The 17,186-nt window shown below is 50.1% G+C and overlaps 1 protein-coding gene across 2 annotated transcripts in view; it reads left to right on the top strand.

Moving 5' to 3' along the window:
* SMAD3 (SMAD family member 3) overlaps positions 1–16,714 on the top strand; it is a 68,165-nt gene extending 51,451 nt beyond the window's left edge. For both annotated transcript variants that reach the window (XM_041469053.1, XM_041469052.1), the window contains exons 6-9: positions 4,974–5,186; positions 7,269–7,406; positions 9,634–9,778; positions 12,444–16,714. In XM_041469053.1, coding sequence (XP_041324987.1) covers positions 4,974–5,186; positions 7,269–7,406; positions 9,634–9,778; positions 12,444–12,567 — 620 coding nt within the window. In that variant the 3' untranslated portion in view covers positions 12,568–16,714. The remainder of the gene's footprint in view (positions 1–4,973; positions 5,187–7,268; positions 7,407–9,633; positions 9,779–12,443) is intronic.
* The last annotated feature ends 472 nt before the right edge of the window (positions 16,715–17,186 follow it).

Below are 17,186 nucleotides of genomic sequence, written 5' to 3'. Positions count from 1 at the left end.
ACTGGATGGGATTTAAGGTCCCTTTTAATCCAGCCCGTCCTGGAATTCTGTGATTTTGTGAGACTGAGCATGTTCTGAGCAGAGAGAAGTGGAGCAGATTGGTTGGTGTGGGGTTGGAGAGCCCAGAAAAGCAGGGAATGTGCAGGAGTGCCAGGGAATGGAGAGGTCATGGACAGCATTCCTGCAGCACCAGAGGTGGTGGTGGGGGAGATGCACAAAGCACAGATGCTGATCTGGCTCACACCAGCTGCTTTTCCTCACCAAAACCCAAACTCTGCAATCTGGAGTTGTTTTCCCCCCAGCTCCATCTGGGCACAGGGAGCACATTCCAGCCCCAAGGGCTCTGTCAGACCATGGCTGGCACTGACTCATCCCACACCTGTGACAGAAACAGGGAACCCTGAGGAGAAGGGAGAGCAGCTGAACCTCTGACACACCACGAGAGCTTTTGTGGCTCTCTCTGCTCCTCTGTTACCTCAAAAGTTCCACCCTTTATTTTCATTCTGATCTCCATCACTCTGAGCTCCTGCCCTGTTTGGAATTGCTGTGCCATAAAAATCCCTCCCAGCTCTGCCTGGCTGCAGGATCAGCTCCCCAACTGTTCATTAAGGCAGCAGACAGAGCCCACTTGAGACTACTCTGGAATAACCATGGCCATAAAGTTTACATATGCTTTTAATCCTGGCACGCAGGACTTTGACACTGTTCCAAAATTTGTCAGTCATTGGCTGACTTTTGGACATCTTGGGGCTGTTGAACAGAGGATTTCTTTTTTTCTCCCCCCCCCCTTTTTTTTTAATATTGCCATGGTGACACAAAACTTTTATTTCTTTAACTGCTACAGCCCAAGAAGAAAATGCATGACTGAGACATTTTTATTTCATTTTTCCCAGTGTGCTGCCTGGGAGCTGATGAGATTTTCTTGCAGTTTTTCCTGCAATTTTTCCTTTTTTTTTGTCCAACCTAAAAATAAAAAGCCAATTCTATATAACAAACTCAACCTGGCAAGTGGTATCTGCCTTCCACAAGGCAGAAAGGAGTTCTAGGAAATAGACCCCCCAGATCCTTCCTGACAGGGACACTGGTTAGTAACACATCAGATGTCTCAGGTGCTGTCTGGGGACAAAAAAAGGAGCAGGTGAAGCTGGTAAAGCATGAGGAGTCTCTTTGTAGTCTGAGGAGCAGACAGCAGAGAAGCAGTTTAATTTACCAGCATTAAAAAATGCCTTTGAATTCTTGCAAACCATATTTATTGCTCTCAGGCAGGAGCTTCCACAAATGAAGAACTTCTTGTTGCTTTTAATTTTACTGTAAAGTTTTTGCCTTTGAGGAAGCTATGAAATAATAAATGAAAGAGCAGCTGAGCCACACTTAAAAGTGTCCAAGGGCAAAACTGTCATCACATGAGTGTTGTAAATGGTTTATCTGCAGCAAGGAGCTGCTCTCAGGGAAATCAGACCTTCAGCCTGATGGTCACAGCCCAGGAAGGAGCTGCGGGTGGCTGGTGACCTGCTGCAGCACTCCTGTAATTCCTGGATAAGCAAACTCCACTGTCTAGGGCTGGACCTTGCTCTGCAGGAGTCTAATGAGGCTTTCTGTGTGTATCTGTGGGGAAAATGGAACAGAAATCCAAACCCCACAGCAGTGTGTGCAAGGAGGGAGTTTCTCAGCTCTGGAGCACAGGGGGGGCTTTGCCATGAAGAAAACAATGTCCCAGGATTGCTTTGTTTATTTGAGCAGAACTACCTGAAGCTTTTAAGACAGTTCACTTTGTGTAAACTGAACTTTGGACCTAAATCCCATGGCCATATTCCAGGGAGTTGCAGAGGCAATAAAGCAGCACAAGGCAAACCAAGTGTGACACCAGGGGCAGGGTTACCTCCAGGGGCAGGGCAGGTTTTCCATGTCAGGCTGAAATGTGGGATGGAAGGAGCTCAGGGAATTTCATCTTTCCATTCCCAGGCGCAAAAGTGTTGCAAGGTAACATATTGGGATTTTTTTTTTTTTAATTCTCCTTTCAGTTTGTGTTGGAGTTGGAAGTGTTGGAGTTTTGGTTCCAAATTACAGTTGTCAAGTTTTCAGTTGTCAAACAAAAGCTTTAAGTGGAAGTCACAGATATCCAAGGATCTCTTCCCTATTGCTGAAACACAAACTGAGGGAAATACTAAAAACAAAATGACAGGAGAGTTGCCAGCATTCTGTGGGCATTGGGAATGAAGTCAGGGAGTGGAGGCTGGCTGAGGAGCAGCCCTGTGGTCACACACACATTGTTGTTCCGAGGGGGCCATCCCTGGAGCACAGGAAATCCATTGTCAGGGATTGCTCCACTGAAGGGCTTGGCAGGAGCTGTCAGAGCAGAGAGCACATGGCCCTTGGTCACAGCCACGTCCCTCTGTCCCCTGTCCCAGGGCACAGCCAGCCTTCCCTGGCTGCACAGGGAAGGGAACATCTCGGGGGCTGGGATTGGCACAGTGGGAAACATCCCTCAGTGAGCTGTGAGCCGCGTTGTGATCAGACACATTTCTGAAACGAGGGTAACAACTTCCCTGTGCTCACAGCAGGAGCAGAGCAGGCAGCAGATTTTCCCCAGGACTTTGATCTGGCAGGGAGGATGCAGGACTGGGACCATCCCAGGACCCAGAGGACGCTTCTGACAGCAAAGCTGTTTCTGAGTCAAGGCTGAAATTGTGCAGAGATGATTCAGGCAGGATTTTCCTGGGTTTCATGTATCCTGTTTTATTGATTGTGTTACCCCCACAGGGTTCTTTGGCTTTAGCTGAGCTGCATTCTCTTACTTTTCCCCAAACACTGAAGCCATAAATTGAAAATGAATATTTAGGACAGCTCTAATATAAGAGAGAAATTGCCCATCCCACAGCAGCTTAAGCTGAAGTTTAAAACTACAAATCACAGGAGAAAGCAGCATCATTAAAAACTTGGTTTTGTTTTTAGACAAGCTTTTCCTCAAACCAGGATTTGTTGGTTTATGTCTTTCCTCAGGCTGCGGATAAGCCAGAAATAAAATTTCTGTACATCCTTCAGTGAGGAATCCACAGTTCCCTTGAGCCTCAACGAGGTGGAGGTGGTTTCTGAAGGAAAGGACCACAAAACCATGGAGAGGTTTCAGTGTTTTTGTAACTTGAATTACACCAACCTGAGGATATTACTTAAGGACCAACACAAGTTGATTTTTCTGGAGCTGAGCAGCCTTTTGATTAGAAAAGCACTTTCTGTGGAGCAAGAGCCCAGTCATGTGGAACTGATCTGTTTTCTTTGGTGGGTGCACTCACCTTGGGAGGCTCTGGGCAGAGCTGGTGTTTGCTGGGCCTCTCTCCAAACTGTGCTGGGGCCACAGAGCCCAGAGCTGTCCTGAGGTGGCCACAGCTGCTGCTGGAAAAACTTGCCTGGTGTGGCAATTTCCAGTGGGAACACCAAATGGGCCATGCAGGACAAAAGGGCAGGGACAGTAAACTTGTGTCACTCCTGGATGTGTGAAATAATCTGTTTCTATCAGGAGAGAGGCTTGCTTTGAGCTAGGAAATTCAAATGTGAGGAAGTGGCAGGTAAAAGAAGCTGGGGATGGGTACAAGCTCCAAATTTCTTGGAGGATTACAGAGTTCCCCAGATGTACTTCTATTCAATTCCTTATTTGCTGTCAGCAAAGCTTGTAACAAAGCAGAAACCAAAGGGATTTTCCTGAGTAATGGCTACTTTGGGAACTCTTCCAGCAGTGGAGAGGAAGCCAACGTGCCTTTTGGCTGCTCCAGCCTGTGCCTGAAGGTTATGGAGTAACAGGTACAGGTGAGAAAAGACTCCCAGTCCTCTGCAGAGACCCTGGTCAGTGTGAGAGAAGGCTGGGGTGGTGAAAACCTGTCTTGGAATTCTTTTGGAGTTGATCTCTTAAGCCCCACATTCTCCTAAGCCCTGAATGAGCAGCAGATGGGAAAAAAAGATGTGGCAAAAGCTGGGTTTTGCTGCTTGATGTTAACTCCTTGGCCAGATGGGAGCTCTTCTGTTCTGTCTTTAAGCACCTTTCGAATGGGGATGAAGTGATAAATTGGGGGGAGGGCTGGAGGGGATTCTTCTCCTGCACTGGATGTGGGGAACAGCACTCAGGAATTGGCTGGGTCTGCTTTGCAGTCCCCTGCTCAGCTTGGCTCTCAGCAGGGCTGGGCACCTCCCTGGGCTGCATTTCCAGGAAATTTTCCTTGAGCCTTGCTCTGCTGGAGTCTCCTGGGCTTCAGTGGGAGCAGTGAAATAACTCAGTGCTGTCTGAGTGCCCACCCTGCCTTCCTGAGGCTGCCTCAGCTCCCTCTGCCCCTCAGCTTCAGTGCACGAGGCAAACCAGGACCCCAGGGGAAGAGCTGAGCCTTCACCTGCTGGGAAAATGGATTTTCCTGGGATGGTTTGAGATCCAGTGCACTGGGAGAAGGTTTCCAAATCACTTTGATGCCAGTGTTAAAGGCAGTTTGGGGCATATTTCAGACTCTACTGGTTTCACCAGTGCCAGAGAGGTCACAGCAGGGTCAGTGAGAAGGAAAGTTGGATTTACTGGTTGGAAGTGCACACAGTTAGGGTGCAGTACACGTGTGCTATGGACAGCAGGTTTGTGCTTTATGCTTTCCAAGATTTTCTGCTCCTTCCTTTTCTTTATCTCCTTAAGGAACTGAATACCTAAAAGGGATCCTACTTTTCATAGTAAAGCTGAGTTTATTTATTTAATTTCCCCAAGTGTGAGGCTGCTCAGTGACACGCCACCTGCTAAGTGAGTAATGCCTTTGACCATTTGTGATTGCTCCACGTGCCAGAAGCTCCAGGGCTGATGTCACCTCCTTGCTGTGGTCCATTAAAATGAAACCTGGGTTGAAGTGAGCCTGAGGAATGAAGCAGAACAATATTCCAAACCAGCTGTTTGGGGTTTTCTTTTTTCCCCTTTCCCCTGCTGCGGCTGATTTGGCTTTTGTTTGGTGCAGACCTGCAGCCCGTGACCTACTGCGAGCCGGCCTTCTGGTGCTCCATATCCTACTACGAGCTCAACCAGAGGGTGGGGGAGACCTTCCACGCCTCGCAGCCCTCCATGACCGTGGATGGCTTCACCGACCCCTCCAACTCGGAGCGCTTCTGCCTGGGTCTGCTGTCCAACGTCAACCGCAACGCGGCCGTGGAGCTCACCCGGCGGCACATCGGTAACTCGCTGCCCCGGCCGGGCAGGGGACACCCTGCAAAAACCCTCCTCAAAAACCCCTCCTCAAAACCCATCCTCAAAAACCCCTCCTCACAACCCCTCCTCAAAAATCCTCCACAAAACCCCTCCTCAAAAACCCCTCCTCAAAAACCCCTCCTCAAAAACCCCTCCTCAAAAACCCCTCCTCACAACCCCTCCTCAAAAATCCTCCACAAAACCCCTCCTCAAAAACCCCTCCTCACAACCCCTCCTCAAAAATCCTCCACAAAACCCCTCCTCAAAAACCCCTCCTCAAAAACCCCTCCTCAAAAACCCCTCCTCAAAAACCCCTCCTCAAAAACCCCTCCTCAAAAATCCTCCACAAAAACCCTCCACAAAACCCCTCCTCAAAAACCCTCCACAGAAACCCCTCCTCAAAAACCCCTCCTCAAAAATCCTCCACAGAAACCCCTCCTCAAAACCCCTCCTCAAAAACCCCCCTATAAAAACCCCTGTTAGCAGGTTTAGAGCCGTGGGTGGGAATATCTGTGGATTGCAGCAGGCTGATCCCCCATACAACAACACTAATTGTGTTTTTTCACATAATCGTAATATAAAAATGCACCAAGGAACGCTAAAATTGCAGCATGTCACAGAATTTAAAGCATTTCACACACTCTGTATCTGAAGGGATATCAGGGATAATTTTGTGTCTTCTTTTCCCTTCCTGCACTGTTTTATTTTCTGACTGACCTTCTATAAATTGAAACTGAGCTCCTTGATTGTCATCTCAATTTCCACTTTTCCTGCAAGGTCCCAGCCAATTTGTTTTCAGTGTAACTTGTGCTAAGTGGAACATTCCAAATTTCTGCAATTTTGCTAAAAGTCAGTTGCTTGTTCTTTACTGTTTTCTGCTGACTCCTATCAAAAATGAACTTGATTTTTGTCCTAATTTTGCTCCCCTTTCCTGAGCAATAGGAGAATCCTCCCTCTTGCACAGGAGGATCTTTCCTCACTTGTTTTAAAGATTATTATACTCCAATCCCCAAAACCCACCAAGATTCAGAAATCTGATTTTAAATGCAGCACTCCTGCTCTGTGGAAGGATGAAAGCAACACATTCAGACAGGAATGTGAGACCACATCAAATGTTTATTTGAGCAACAAAATGTATTCTTCAACTTTGTTCCTTTATTAACTGAGATTTTAATGATTTGTGTAAACACCTATGCGTGATGTACACGTCCTTGTACACAAAATGATCTCCAGGAAAAGGCAAGGATTGGGAAGTGCTGTGGAATTTTATTCTAGAACATTGAATAAATCCCAAACAGTTGTGTCCAGCTGGGATGACTTTCAGAAGAAATGATTATTTTAATGTGTTAACTGATAGAAATGATGACTTTCATGTGTTAACTGATAGAACATTCGTATGGAAAATATCAGTGTGCGTGTGTTTGGAGGGACCTGGCTGGGGCTGGAGGAACAATTCCAGCTGGAGCTGGTGCTCCTGCCTCCCTCAGCTCACCTGGCCATGGAGCAGTTTATTGGAATGTCCAGTGGGACAGAGTTTCCATCACTGGTAGCCGAGCTGCTGGTTTAGAGCTGGCTCAGGGAGCCGTCCCAGCCCCTGGGGCACTTTTCCAGGTGTTCCCATCACTGATCCCCCCTGAGGAGCTAGCCCAGCCCCTGGGGCAGGTTTTTCCTCCTCAGGGAGCAGCCCAGCCCCGGGGTCAGTTTTTCCCAGAGTTTTTCCCCTTTAGGGAGCCATCCCAGCCCCTGGGGCAGTTCATCTCCCCTGAGGGAGCCATCCCAGCCCCTGGGGCAGTTCATCTCCCCTGAGGGAGCCATCCCAGCCCCGGGGTCAGTTTTTCTGGGTATTTTTCTCCCCTCAGGGAGCTGTCCCAACCTCTGGGGCAAATTTCCCGGGTGTTTTCCCCGCTGAGGGAGCCGTCCAAGTCCCGGGGTCAGTTCCTCACCCTGAGGGAGCCATCCCAGCCCCTGGGCCAGTTCCTCTCCCCTGAGGGAGCCATCCCAGCCCCGGGGGCAGTTTTTCCCGGTGTTTTTCCCGGTGTTGTCCCCGCTGACCCTCGCTGTGTCGCAGGCCGCGGCGTGAGGCTGTACTACATCGGCGGGGAGGTGTTCGCCGAGTGCCTCAGCGACAGCGCCATCTTCGTGCAGTCCCCGAACTGCAACCAGCGCTACGGCTGGCACCCGGCCACGGTCTGCAAGATCCCGCCAGGTAAGGGCACAGCCCGGCCCGGCTCCTCGGCACTCCGTAAAATCATAGAGTGGGCTGGGCTGGCTGGCTTGGCTTGGGCTGGCTTGGGTTGGTTGGGTTGGGTTGGGTTGGGTTGGTTGGGTTGGGTTGGGACATCCCCTTCCACACTGCCGCTACCCCGTGCTGCTCCCAGCCCCATCCAGCCTGGCCTGGAGCACTTCCAGGGAAGGCAGTCCACAAATTCTTTGGAAAATCTATTTTACTCTTTTAGAATCCACTTGACAATTCCAGCAGGGCATTTTTATAGCTTAAGGGATGGTACTGCTGAAGGAAGCTTCTGTGGACGTTTAAAAGTTGCACTGTGTTCATCCAACAGAACAGAATCTAAGCACAGCTTGGAGCAGAATCTCCCACTTGTTCCTTCAGTGTTTTATCAGTCCATTATTGTATCATAATTATCTCACAGACACGTTGATAATTTTGTTTGTGCCTCTGAATATTGGTAAGAAATTTCTCTTAATTTAGATTCACCCATAATAGATTTAAATTGTTCCTTTTTTTCTGGTCTCTAGAAAAATCTCTTCCTCTGTGTGAATTGGTTTGTTCTAAAGAAATCACATTTGCAGACACCTCGTTCTCATTAAAGTCTGAAGTTTTTGCTGAAAGATTACAAGATAATTTATTTCATCTATTTGGGAAGAAAAGGCTTTTTTGTTAGATAAATGCAAAAAGCTGGTGAGAGAGGAGATGCTGTTTGAAATGGAATTTAGTTATTTAGCTAAGCTTACACAAGCTGACTTTTTTACAGTTAAAAGCCTGTATATATTTAAAAACTGAACTTCTTTGTTTAGAAATATTTGAATTCTTTTCTTTTGAGAGGAGATCCATACGCTCCAAGCTCTGGCCCATCCCAATAGGTTTCCTTTCTCAGATGCAGCTGCCAGTGCTGCAAATTATGACTTAATTCTCCACCACATCACAGGAGTCCACCCTGGCTGCAGTCAACATCTGCAGACATGAAAAGCCCACATTTCCGCTCAGACCCAGCTCAGGCGCAGTTTTTGGATCCAGCTCTCCCCACTTTTGCCGCAGTCTTTGGCCGCCTGTTCTTCAAATCTTTGCTGGGTTTGAAGCAGTTTCTTCACTGCCTTGTTGACAGGATCGAGTCATTGCCACTCTCCCCCATGGAGAGACCTGATCCCAAGCGCTCCCAAGGGCTGGGATGCAGCACTGGGATCCTCCTGGAGTTTATTCCTCCTCCCCTGAGCTCAGCCTGGCCCTGACACTTCCACCCTTCAAACTTCCCTTCAGGCTCCCTGAGACTGCAGCCCCTGGGCTCTTCCCTGCTTCCAGCAGTGGGCAGTGCTTCCTGCAGCTGCTGTGGTCACCCTTTGCTCCACACCAGATGAGTCCAGCTCAGGAGTGGAGGCTCACAAAGTGATTTTTAGCAAAACACAATTCATCCCACTCCAAATGTTGTTTTTAAGCCTTGGCCCATGTGTAATCCCAAATGAGCCTTAGCTGAGTGCCTGGTTTCAGAGTTTAACTTGTTTATGGTTATCTGGGAGAAGGAAAACATAGCAACACTTTTTAAAAGAGTGGGGCATTTATTTATTTATGTAAACTATGAAGGATGTTATTATATTTCACCTTTCCCCCATAAGAACAGTTGAATAAGTTGTTCTCAGTTGTTTAGCTGAGGCTAAACATCAGGGGAAAAATCTTGTGTTTTAAAAGGAAAGTGTTTGGCACGTGATAGTGAAACTGGAGAGAGGATTTTAGCAGGAGCAGCTCTGCCACCAGCCCTGGCAGCCTCTTTAACCCTCAGAGCTGCTTCCTGGTGTGTCAGAGTGGTTTCACTTCAGAGCTTCCCCGTTCTGTGACTGACTCCGTGTCAATCCAGCACAGGGAGCTCCTGTTCTCAGCCTGTGCATTCCTCCCCTCCAGGCCCTGCAGGGATCTCTGCTGGTGAGTGCTCAGTCATAGTGAGGCTTTAAATTACAATAGGAAGGAAATAGTGTCCAGGAGAGAGAAGGAGGATCCACAGGAGCATCCCAAGCCTGGTCTGCTGGGGGGCTCCAGCATTCAGAATTCTCCCCTTTTCCTTCTTCCTGTGAAAATGTGCCAGCCTCCATTCGTGCCTCTGGGATCTGAGGACATGGGAAGGCAGCCTGGAATTCTCTGAAGAAGCCAGAATTGTCAATGCCATCAAACCAATGCCGTGTCCCTGCTGTGTCCTTTGCCCCAGGCTGTAACCTGAAGATCTTTAACAACCAGGAGTTCGCGGCGCTGCTGGCGCAGTCGGTGAACCAGGGCTTCGAGGCCGTGTACCAGCTGACGCGCATGTGCACCATCCGCATGAGCTTCGTCAAGGGCTGGGGCGCCGAGTACAGGTGGGGCCGCGCTCCGGGGAGAGCCCTGCTGGGCTGGCACTGCCCTTGGGAACGGGGACTCGGCCTGTGCAGGAGCAGGGAGGGGTTGTGGCTCTTGGGAATGGGTTGGGGATCACCCCGAGCCTGCTCCTGCCAGCCCTCAGCCCTCAGCTGGGAGAGCCCTGCTGGGCTGTCACTGCTCTTGGGAACGGGGACTCGGCCTGTTCAGGAGCATGGGGGGGTTAGGGATCACCCCGGGCTCTGCTCCTCCTCGCCTCCCAGCTGGGAGAGATCTGCTGAGCTGTCACTGCTGTTTGGAAAAGGGGAATCGGCCCAGGGTCCGTTCAGGAACACGGATGGTTCTGGCTCTTGGGAATGGGTTGGCCTGGTCTCTTTGTGGGATACACCTGGAAAGCCACGTGTGGTAGGAAGCAAGAGCTTTACCTGGAGCACACAGATAAATCCACATGGTCCATGTAGGAAATATGACATTTTTTCCTTAAGATTAGATGTTTTGGATAGGTTGAGTGTCTTAAGACTGCACTTCTATCAAGACAGGATTATAGAATCCTGGAATGGTTTGCTTTGGAAAGGACCTTAAAGCCCATGCAGTGCCACCCCTGCCATGGGCAGGGACACTTTCAACTGCCTCAGGTTGCTCCAGCGTGGCCATGGACACTTCCAGGGATCCAGAGGCAGCCCCAGCTGCTCTGGGCACCCTGTGCCAGGGCCTCCCCAGCCTCACAGGAATTCCTTCCCAATATCCCATCTAACCCTGCCCTCTGCCAGTGGAATCCATTCCCTGTGTCTTGTCACTCCATGCCCTTGTGGAAGTACATGTGAGTGCTTCCCATGGGCTGGATTTAATGCTTCTTTTATTAGGGACTAATGGGATTAAAATAAAAGCAGATTGGCTTGAAGAAATTATATTTGAAAAAAATTATAATTATATATTATATATAGTTAAATCTCCTGATCCTTTCCTTTGGGCTTGCCATGGGGCAAGTGGGAGAATGTGGGAGCAGCAGGATCAGGTTTTTCCCAGTGAATACTGAGGCTGAAATGGAGATGCAGGAGGTGTGGTGTGTGGGATGGATGATGTGGTCACTCTGACCCCACAAGGACACTGGAGATGCTGTGGGAACAGAGTATTCCATAGTTTTGCTCTGCCACCCCACTGGTGAGCAAACATCCGAGGGAGAGCAATCAGGGATGGCTGGTACAAGCAGGGAAAATGAAATTTGGTGGACAATGGGTGTTGCTTTCTGAGAGGGAAAGCTGGTGAGGATTTAAGCCCAGGGTGATGTGGAAATATTTGACCCTTTAAAGCCTTACTCGAAGCTCCGTGGGGTCGCTGCCATTCCAGGGCTGCTCTGCTGCAGGAGGGAGAGAGGCCTCAGGACCAGCTGGAGCCCGGGCCCTGCACATTGCTCTGCCACTTTCTTCATTTCTCCAGATGTTTGGAGTCCATTTTGTTTTGAAATCGTCCTGAGCTGGGGCCAGAGCAGCCCAGGGCTGGCTCCCAGCCAGGCCCTGATGAGCTCCAGACGAGCGTGACTTACGGAAAGCCAGGGATCCCCGCGGGGCTGCGCAGGCTCCGAAAGCCCGCGCTCGTCCGGGGCTGCTCTCCCCATCCTGCCTCTCCTTCCAGAGTTCTCCCTCTGATGCAGAGATGGAGATGTTCCTGTGGGAGCATCCAGAGGGCCATTCCCTGATTCCTGGTTCACCCTTGGGCAGTCTGGATGGGGGTGTTTAGTGCTCCTCTGTGCCAGGGATTTGGTGCAGGGAAGGGGGAGAAGCCAATTCCTTGAGCAGTCTGTGACGGAGAGGGACAGGGATGGTGGTGGGAGCTCAGGGCAGCCCTCCATTAACATGGTTCCTGTTTCACCCCTGGTTGTCCCTGGCTCCCACAGATTTCAGGTTCTCCCTCCCATCACCAAATTCCAAGGATAGCTTCTGTGGGAAGTGGGGGTGTAAAGCGAGGCTGTTCTCAGGCTGTTTCTCCTGCTTTGTAATCTCCCTCCTCCACAGCAGCTGTCCCTGCCTGGAACAAGACCTCGGCCATGCAGAGGAGTTAGAGCCCCTGGCTCCATGTCTTGGTCTTTTCCTCCCCATCTCTCTGTGCTTTTCCACCTGGAGATAAACCCGTGGGGTCTGGGCTCAGGGAGAGCGGCAGAGGAGGGGAACAGGGATTTGTGCAGGGAAGATCAGAGCAGCTGAGCTCTGGCCCAGCAGAGCCCATGGATGCAGGAAGGATCTGCAGGGCTTGGGGTGAGCTCTTCCCAGCACTTCCACATTCTACTAAAACCCAAGGGTACAGTAAAAAGTGAATACCCTTGTGCACAGGGAAATATTTGGTAAACATGGACCTTGCTGTCTAACTAGGAAAGGCCTGCAAAGGAAAAATGGGCTTGCTTAGATCAGCACCTTCCTTTCCCTTCAGGGAATCAGCTGCTTGTTCCCAGGAATCTGAGCAGTAAATAGCAAGCTGCTCCTCTGGGACCATAACAAATGTGAAGGGATAAGGTGGGTTTTTAAAAGAAATCAGCTGCACAGGCCAGAGGCTGTTCCAGAGCAGAGCCATTCCTTTGGCCAGGGTGGTTGTGGAGGCAGCTCAGGAGCTGGGAATCCTTCTGTTTGCCGAGTTCTGTCGGTCACGTTGGTGTTGTGTCTCTTCCCCTGGCAGGAGGCAGACTGTGACCAGCACTCCCTGCTGGATCGAGCTGCACCTCAACGGGCCCTTGCAGTGGCTGGACAAGGTCCTCACACAGATGGGCTCCCCCAGCATCCGCTGCTCCAGCGTCTCCTAAGGAAACCCCTCCTGGGGCCGTGGGGAACAGAGACTGCAACACCCTTAGCAAAGGCATAGTAAGCAACTCCCCAGTTACTCGAGCGATGAGAAAAAAATCTGCTTCAAAAACAAAAAAGAAGTGGGTTTTCTTTGTTTTGTTGTTGTTTTTAAGTACCCATTTAAGCCACTTCCACTGAAACTGTCGGCACTTTGGTTGGGATGCTCTGAGGCCGCTGCAGTTGGAATTTGGAGCTGGAGTTGGTGAGGATAAAGAGCTGGATGTTGTTTCAGTGGAGAGCAGGCACTGCTCACCTGCCTCCAAGCTGTGTGTGGCACAGGAGCCATCCCAGCTCCCAGGAAACTTTCCCTTCCCTCACACAACTCCAGGCTCGGCAGCATCCCAGGAACACCAGACCCCGTGGGACTCTGGGATGGCTCCTGCTCGTGCATTCCTTCACCACCCACCTGATCCACACCGGTACTGCAGCAGCAGGGGGAAGGAGGCATTTCAAGCACCCTAAAGAACGAATTCCCTCAGGAATGTTCTGAAAAGGAAGGAATTCCCCACACTGGACTTGCAGCAAGGAGGCAGAGCCTTGCCTGGTGGCCGAGGGATGATGCCCTCATGGATCAGCCTGGATTCACATGGAGCAAAAGCCCAGTTTGAGGCTCTTTGTGGTGTTGCTGCAGCGATTTTTGACTGGAGCTGCTCCCAGAGGGAGAATTGTCCCGTGGGGAGCCCTGCCTGGAGCAGCTCAAGCTCAGTTCTCTGCAGTCTGTGTGCATTAAGTGCAGCAGCTCTGGGCTGTGTTTTCCCAGTCTCTGCCTCTCCAAAGCCCGAGGGGCTCCGTGTCCAGGTGGAGCAGGGATGGGATGTCCAGGCCTGGCTGTGGAGCACCCCTGGAGGGGGATCCCATGCTGTCACATGCAGCAGCCAGGACATCTCAGACAAACCAGCCCTCTGTGTGAAACTGTTCCAGCTGATGAAAATGCTCTAAGATGTGTTTTTGCCTGAAGAAATCGGGAGAGTGTGTATTTACTTGTATTATAAAATGTTCATTTTAAACATACATGCTCCAGACTGTTTAATATTTTTTATCCCTGCAGCAATTGTCATGGCAAACAATTTCCACAACTGGAAGAAACCCCTTAGCACTTGTTTTTATGATTCACATTTGCCAATAAGTCTCATAACTTTGTCAGTGCTGTCCAATTATCTGTTTCTTTATATCTGCAGTGAATATCTTATGCATTTGTGCCAAAATATTAGAGGGGGAGGGGAGAAAGTGATAATCAGTTTCCTATGGAAATCTTTTTTCTTGTTTTTTTATCTATGAAAGACAAACAAGCTGGATGTGGCTGTGGGAAGGACTCACTGGGATGGACTTGAGGATGGTTTTGATAAAGCTTTAGTCCTGCAAACTTCTGTGGGAGTGCCCTGATCCACTGGGGGAACTGACTGGATCAAACACCCACCAGAATTTCCATGCTCCTCCTTTGCCAACGGCTCCTTCCTCAGAGACCCCTGCCAGCCTCTCCTGCTTTGCAAAGCCACCGCTCCTGGAGCTGAGGGGACCCAGTGCCACCAGAACAGATCCCAGAGGCCACTGCTGCTGCTGCTGGAACGCAGGTGAAGGGATGGTTTGGGAAGTTCCCTTCCAGAAACAAGGAATTACCTTCTTTAAACATCTGAAATGTGAGGAGGACTCTGATGCTGGATGTGCTCCTGGTGACACAGGACTTTGGGATATCCTCTGGCTGGGTCTGGACTGGAGCTGTTCTGTGCAGCACAGCACAAGCAGCACTGGAGCCTTTCAGGGTGTTTGATTTGATAAATTTGACGTTGTGTCTGATCTGAGCTACACCTCTGCCTGCACAGACTGGGGCAAGAAGAGATCTGTATAAAATAGGATTTTTTTGGGCCTTTTACAAAGCAGGTCTGTTGTCACCATGGATTGGTTCAGCATTGGTTCAGATACAGGCTTCTAACATAGCTGTAAAGAAAAGTTTATCCTGAATTTTGTAGAAATATTTGACTTTTGGCTGTTTAAATTAGAGGGGAAAAAATGTGCTCTGTAAAATGGCCCTGGGCTTCCTCCATGAGTGTCTTATTTGCTTATTCTGGTGACAAATGTTGTGTTGCTGTTGTCCTCATCATCACAGAGGAAACTGGACTCTGTGCCTCCTGCATTAACCACAAAAATGCCATCTGAAATCCCAGAGGCAGGGATTGCAGGTGATGGTGTGAGCAGGAGCCCAGCCTGATCCAGAGGCCACGAGTGGGAATAAATCCCAATTTTAATATGAAATTTGCACACGGAGTCATCTCCTCAGCCAACCTGGATTTCCGCTGGGAACCCGAGCTACAGCCCCTTGCTAAAGGATAATTAATTGCTGACCATTATTAATTGAGGCCTTTTGAAACCCAGGATTCAGATGATGCATAAAAACTTTGGTTAATCTCCCCTCATCATCCCTTAAGTGAAATGACTTCCAGTGGAAAATGTGAGCTGGCCCAGCAGTGCAGTGAGATAAAGGGGAGATTATCTCCACTCCAGCATTAATTTCCTGTGTCCCCTTTGTTTGCTGCTCCCTGATTCATGAAAGCTCCGTGGGTTCTGGAGTCACCTTGGGGAGCCCAGCAGAGCCCTGGGCCCCAGGGCAGGGGCTGGGGCTGAGCCCAGGGATGTTCTGCCACACTGCCCTGGATGCTCGCAGCTGCAGTGGCTGCAGGTGAGGTGAATTCCAGTTCCTGTGGCCAGCAGGGCCAGGGAGCAGGGATTGGGCTGGGATTGCTGGAGGCAGCAGGGCCCTGAGGGCACGGGAGGCTTGGTTTGATTTCTCCTAGAACTTGATTAAAGCAGCTTTGGTGTGGAGCTCAAAGGGATGGGAGCAGCCTGCCCTGGCTCAGATTGTGGCTCCAGGCTGGAATATCCTCTCATTTCATGGCAGGCTGGGCACGTTTCTCCAGGATTTCACCCGGTTTTGTTCCTCCAGAGTCAGCAGCAGGACCTTTGACTCTTCCCTTGGTGTGGCTGCACAGCAGGGCCACCCTGTGCTTTCCCAGGCTGTGGTGATCTGTTTATTGTTAATGTACTGAATTGCAGGTTGTATTTTGTGTTAAGCTTGTCTTAGGAGTAATCCAGCGCTGTCCATTTGACTTAATCTGCAGCAGTCAGTGTGCATATGCACAAAGATGGAGAAATCCCGTCGTAAGGCATTTCCCTGGAGCTCTGGCTGCCCCTGTGTGCCAGGAAAGGCTGAGGGAGCCCCTGAGTTGCTCACAGTTTCCTCCCCCTTGCATCAGCGTGGTTGAACCGTGCAGGATCCTCTGCAGGGTGAAGGATGTTCAGGACTCATCCCGAGCAGCCAGTGGTGGCACCTGTGCCTTGAGCTGCTTCCAGACTGGAAAAGCAGGAAGAACCCAGCCCAGGGAAGGACTTCAGCCACATCCACAGCATCCAGAGCTCTCCTGCTTCTCTGAGGGGCAGGAGGATGGAATTTCGTGGCTGTGCTGAGCTGGGATGAGAACGAGACCCTCTCTAGTGGTGGCCTGAGCAGTGTGCTTGAGAAGTTCCATGTTTTTTACTATGTACCTGCTTTTGTATTTATGTGTCTTTCTCGAATATTCAGATGAATCCAATATTTAATTTTTAGCAGAAGGGGCAGTTAAGGACTCAGAGTATTAAATCTTCCATCTGCTCCTTCCTGATGATTGCTGGAAATGAGGAGTTTGTGATGTGAGAACAGAGCTGAGCGTGAAGTCCCTGAGCCCTCGGGAGCCACGGTGCTGCTGCTGCACCAAGTCAGGGCCCCAGACGGGCCCTTGGTGCTCCTTGGGGCTTGATGGGGCTTTGAAAACCAAAACCTGCTCCTCCAGAGCTGCTGGGGTCATCCTCTGCCCCTTCTGGAGCTGCTGGGGTCATCCTCTGCCCCTCCAGAGCTGGCAGGTTCCTCCTCTGCTCCCCCAGGCCAGCTGGGCTCCCCCGTGCCGGGGCAGCCCCCAGTGCTGCTGGGACACCCAGCCCTGTCCCTGGATGGCTCCAGGGGAGCTCTGAGTTCCTGCCCTCCCCTGCAGCATTACTGCCTGTCCCATGTACGCCCTCCCTTTCTATGTGGAACTGTAAGGTCTGTTTTTGACATTTTAATAAACTTTGATTTGAAAACTGAGGCTCGTGAGCAAATCAGGCTGTCGGAGGAATGCATTTAAGGACACAGATTGACACTTTGGGGTGTTGCCGTGACAGTAACTGGGACACAGCAGCATCCTTAGGTTTGTGCAGTCCCAGTAAAGCACACAAGAGCTCAGGCACAGGTAAGACCCTCGTTCTTTTTACAGCCGGGACAGTTTTGTTCAAGAATTTAAAGCCAAATATATAAAAAATAATTTTTAAATTGCATTTAATTCTTTTAACTAATGGGATTCAGGGGTGAGTGTAAGTGGAGTTCTGTGCTCCAAGGATTTATTGTTCTCCAGTTGCTGGAGAAGGCAGGCACAGTTGAGTATTCACAGGCTCAAAGTGCCACTGGAATTCCACTGTAGGGAACTGGGGAGCTGTTGCCAGCTCAGGAGAGCTGCAGAGGAGCATTCACTGCTCAGCCTGGTGTCCTGTCAGGAGCTGACCCCGAGTTCCTGCT

This window comes from Pyrgilauda ruficollis, unplaced genomic scaffold (genome assembly GCF_017590135.1).
Source record: "Pyrgilauda ruficollis isolate IOZ18807 unplaced genomic scaffold, ASM1759013v1 scaffold23, whole genome shotgun sequence".
Classification (NCBI taxonomy): domain Eukaryota; kingdom Metazoa; phylum Chordata; class Aves; order Passeriformes; family Passeridae; genus Pyrgilauda; species Pyrgilauda ruficollis.
The sequence above is the reverse complement of the archived record's forward strand: the minus strand, read 5'-3'. Positions and strand labels throughout refer to the sequence as shown.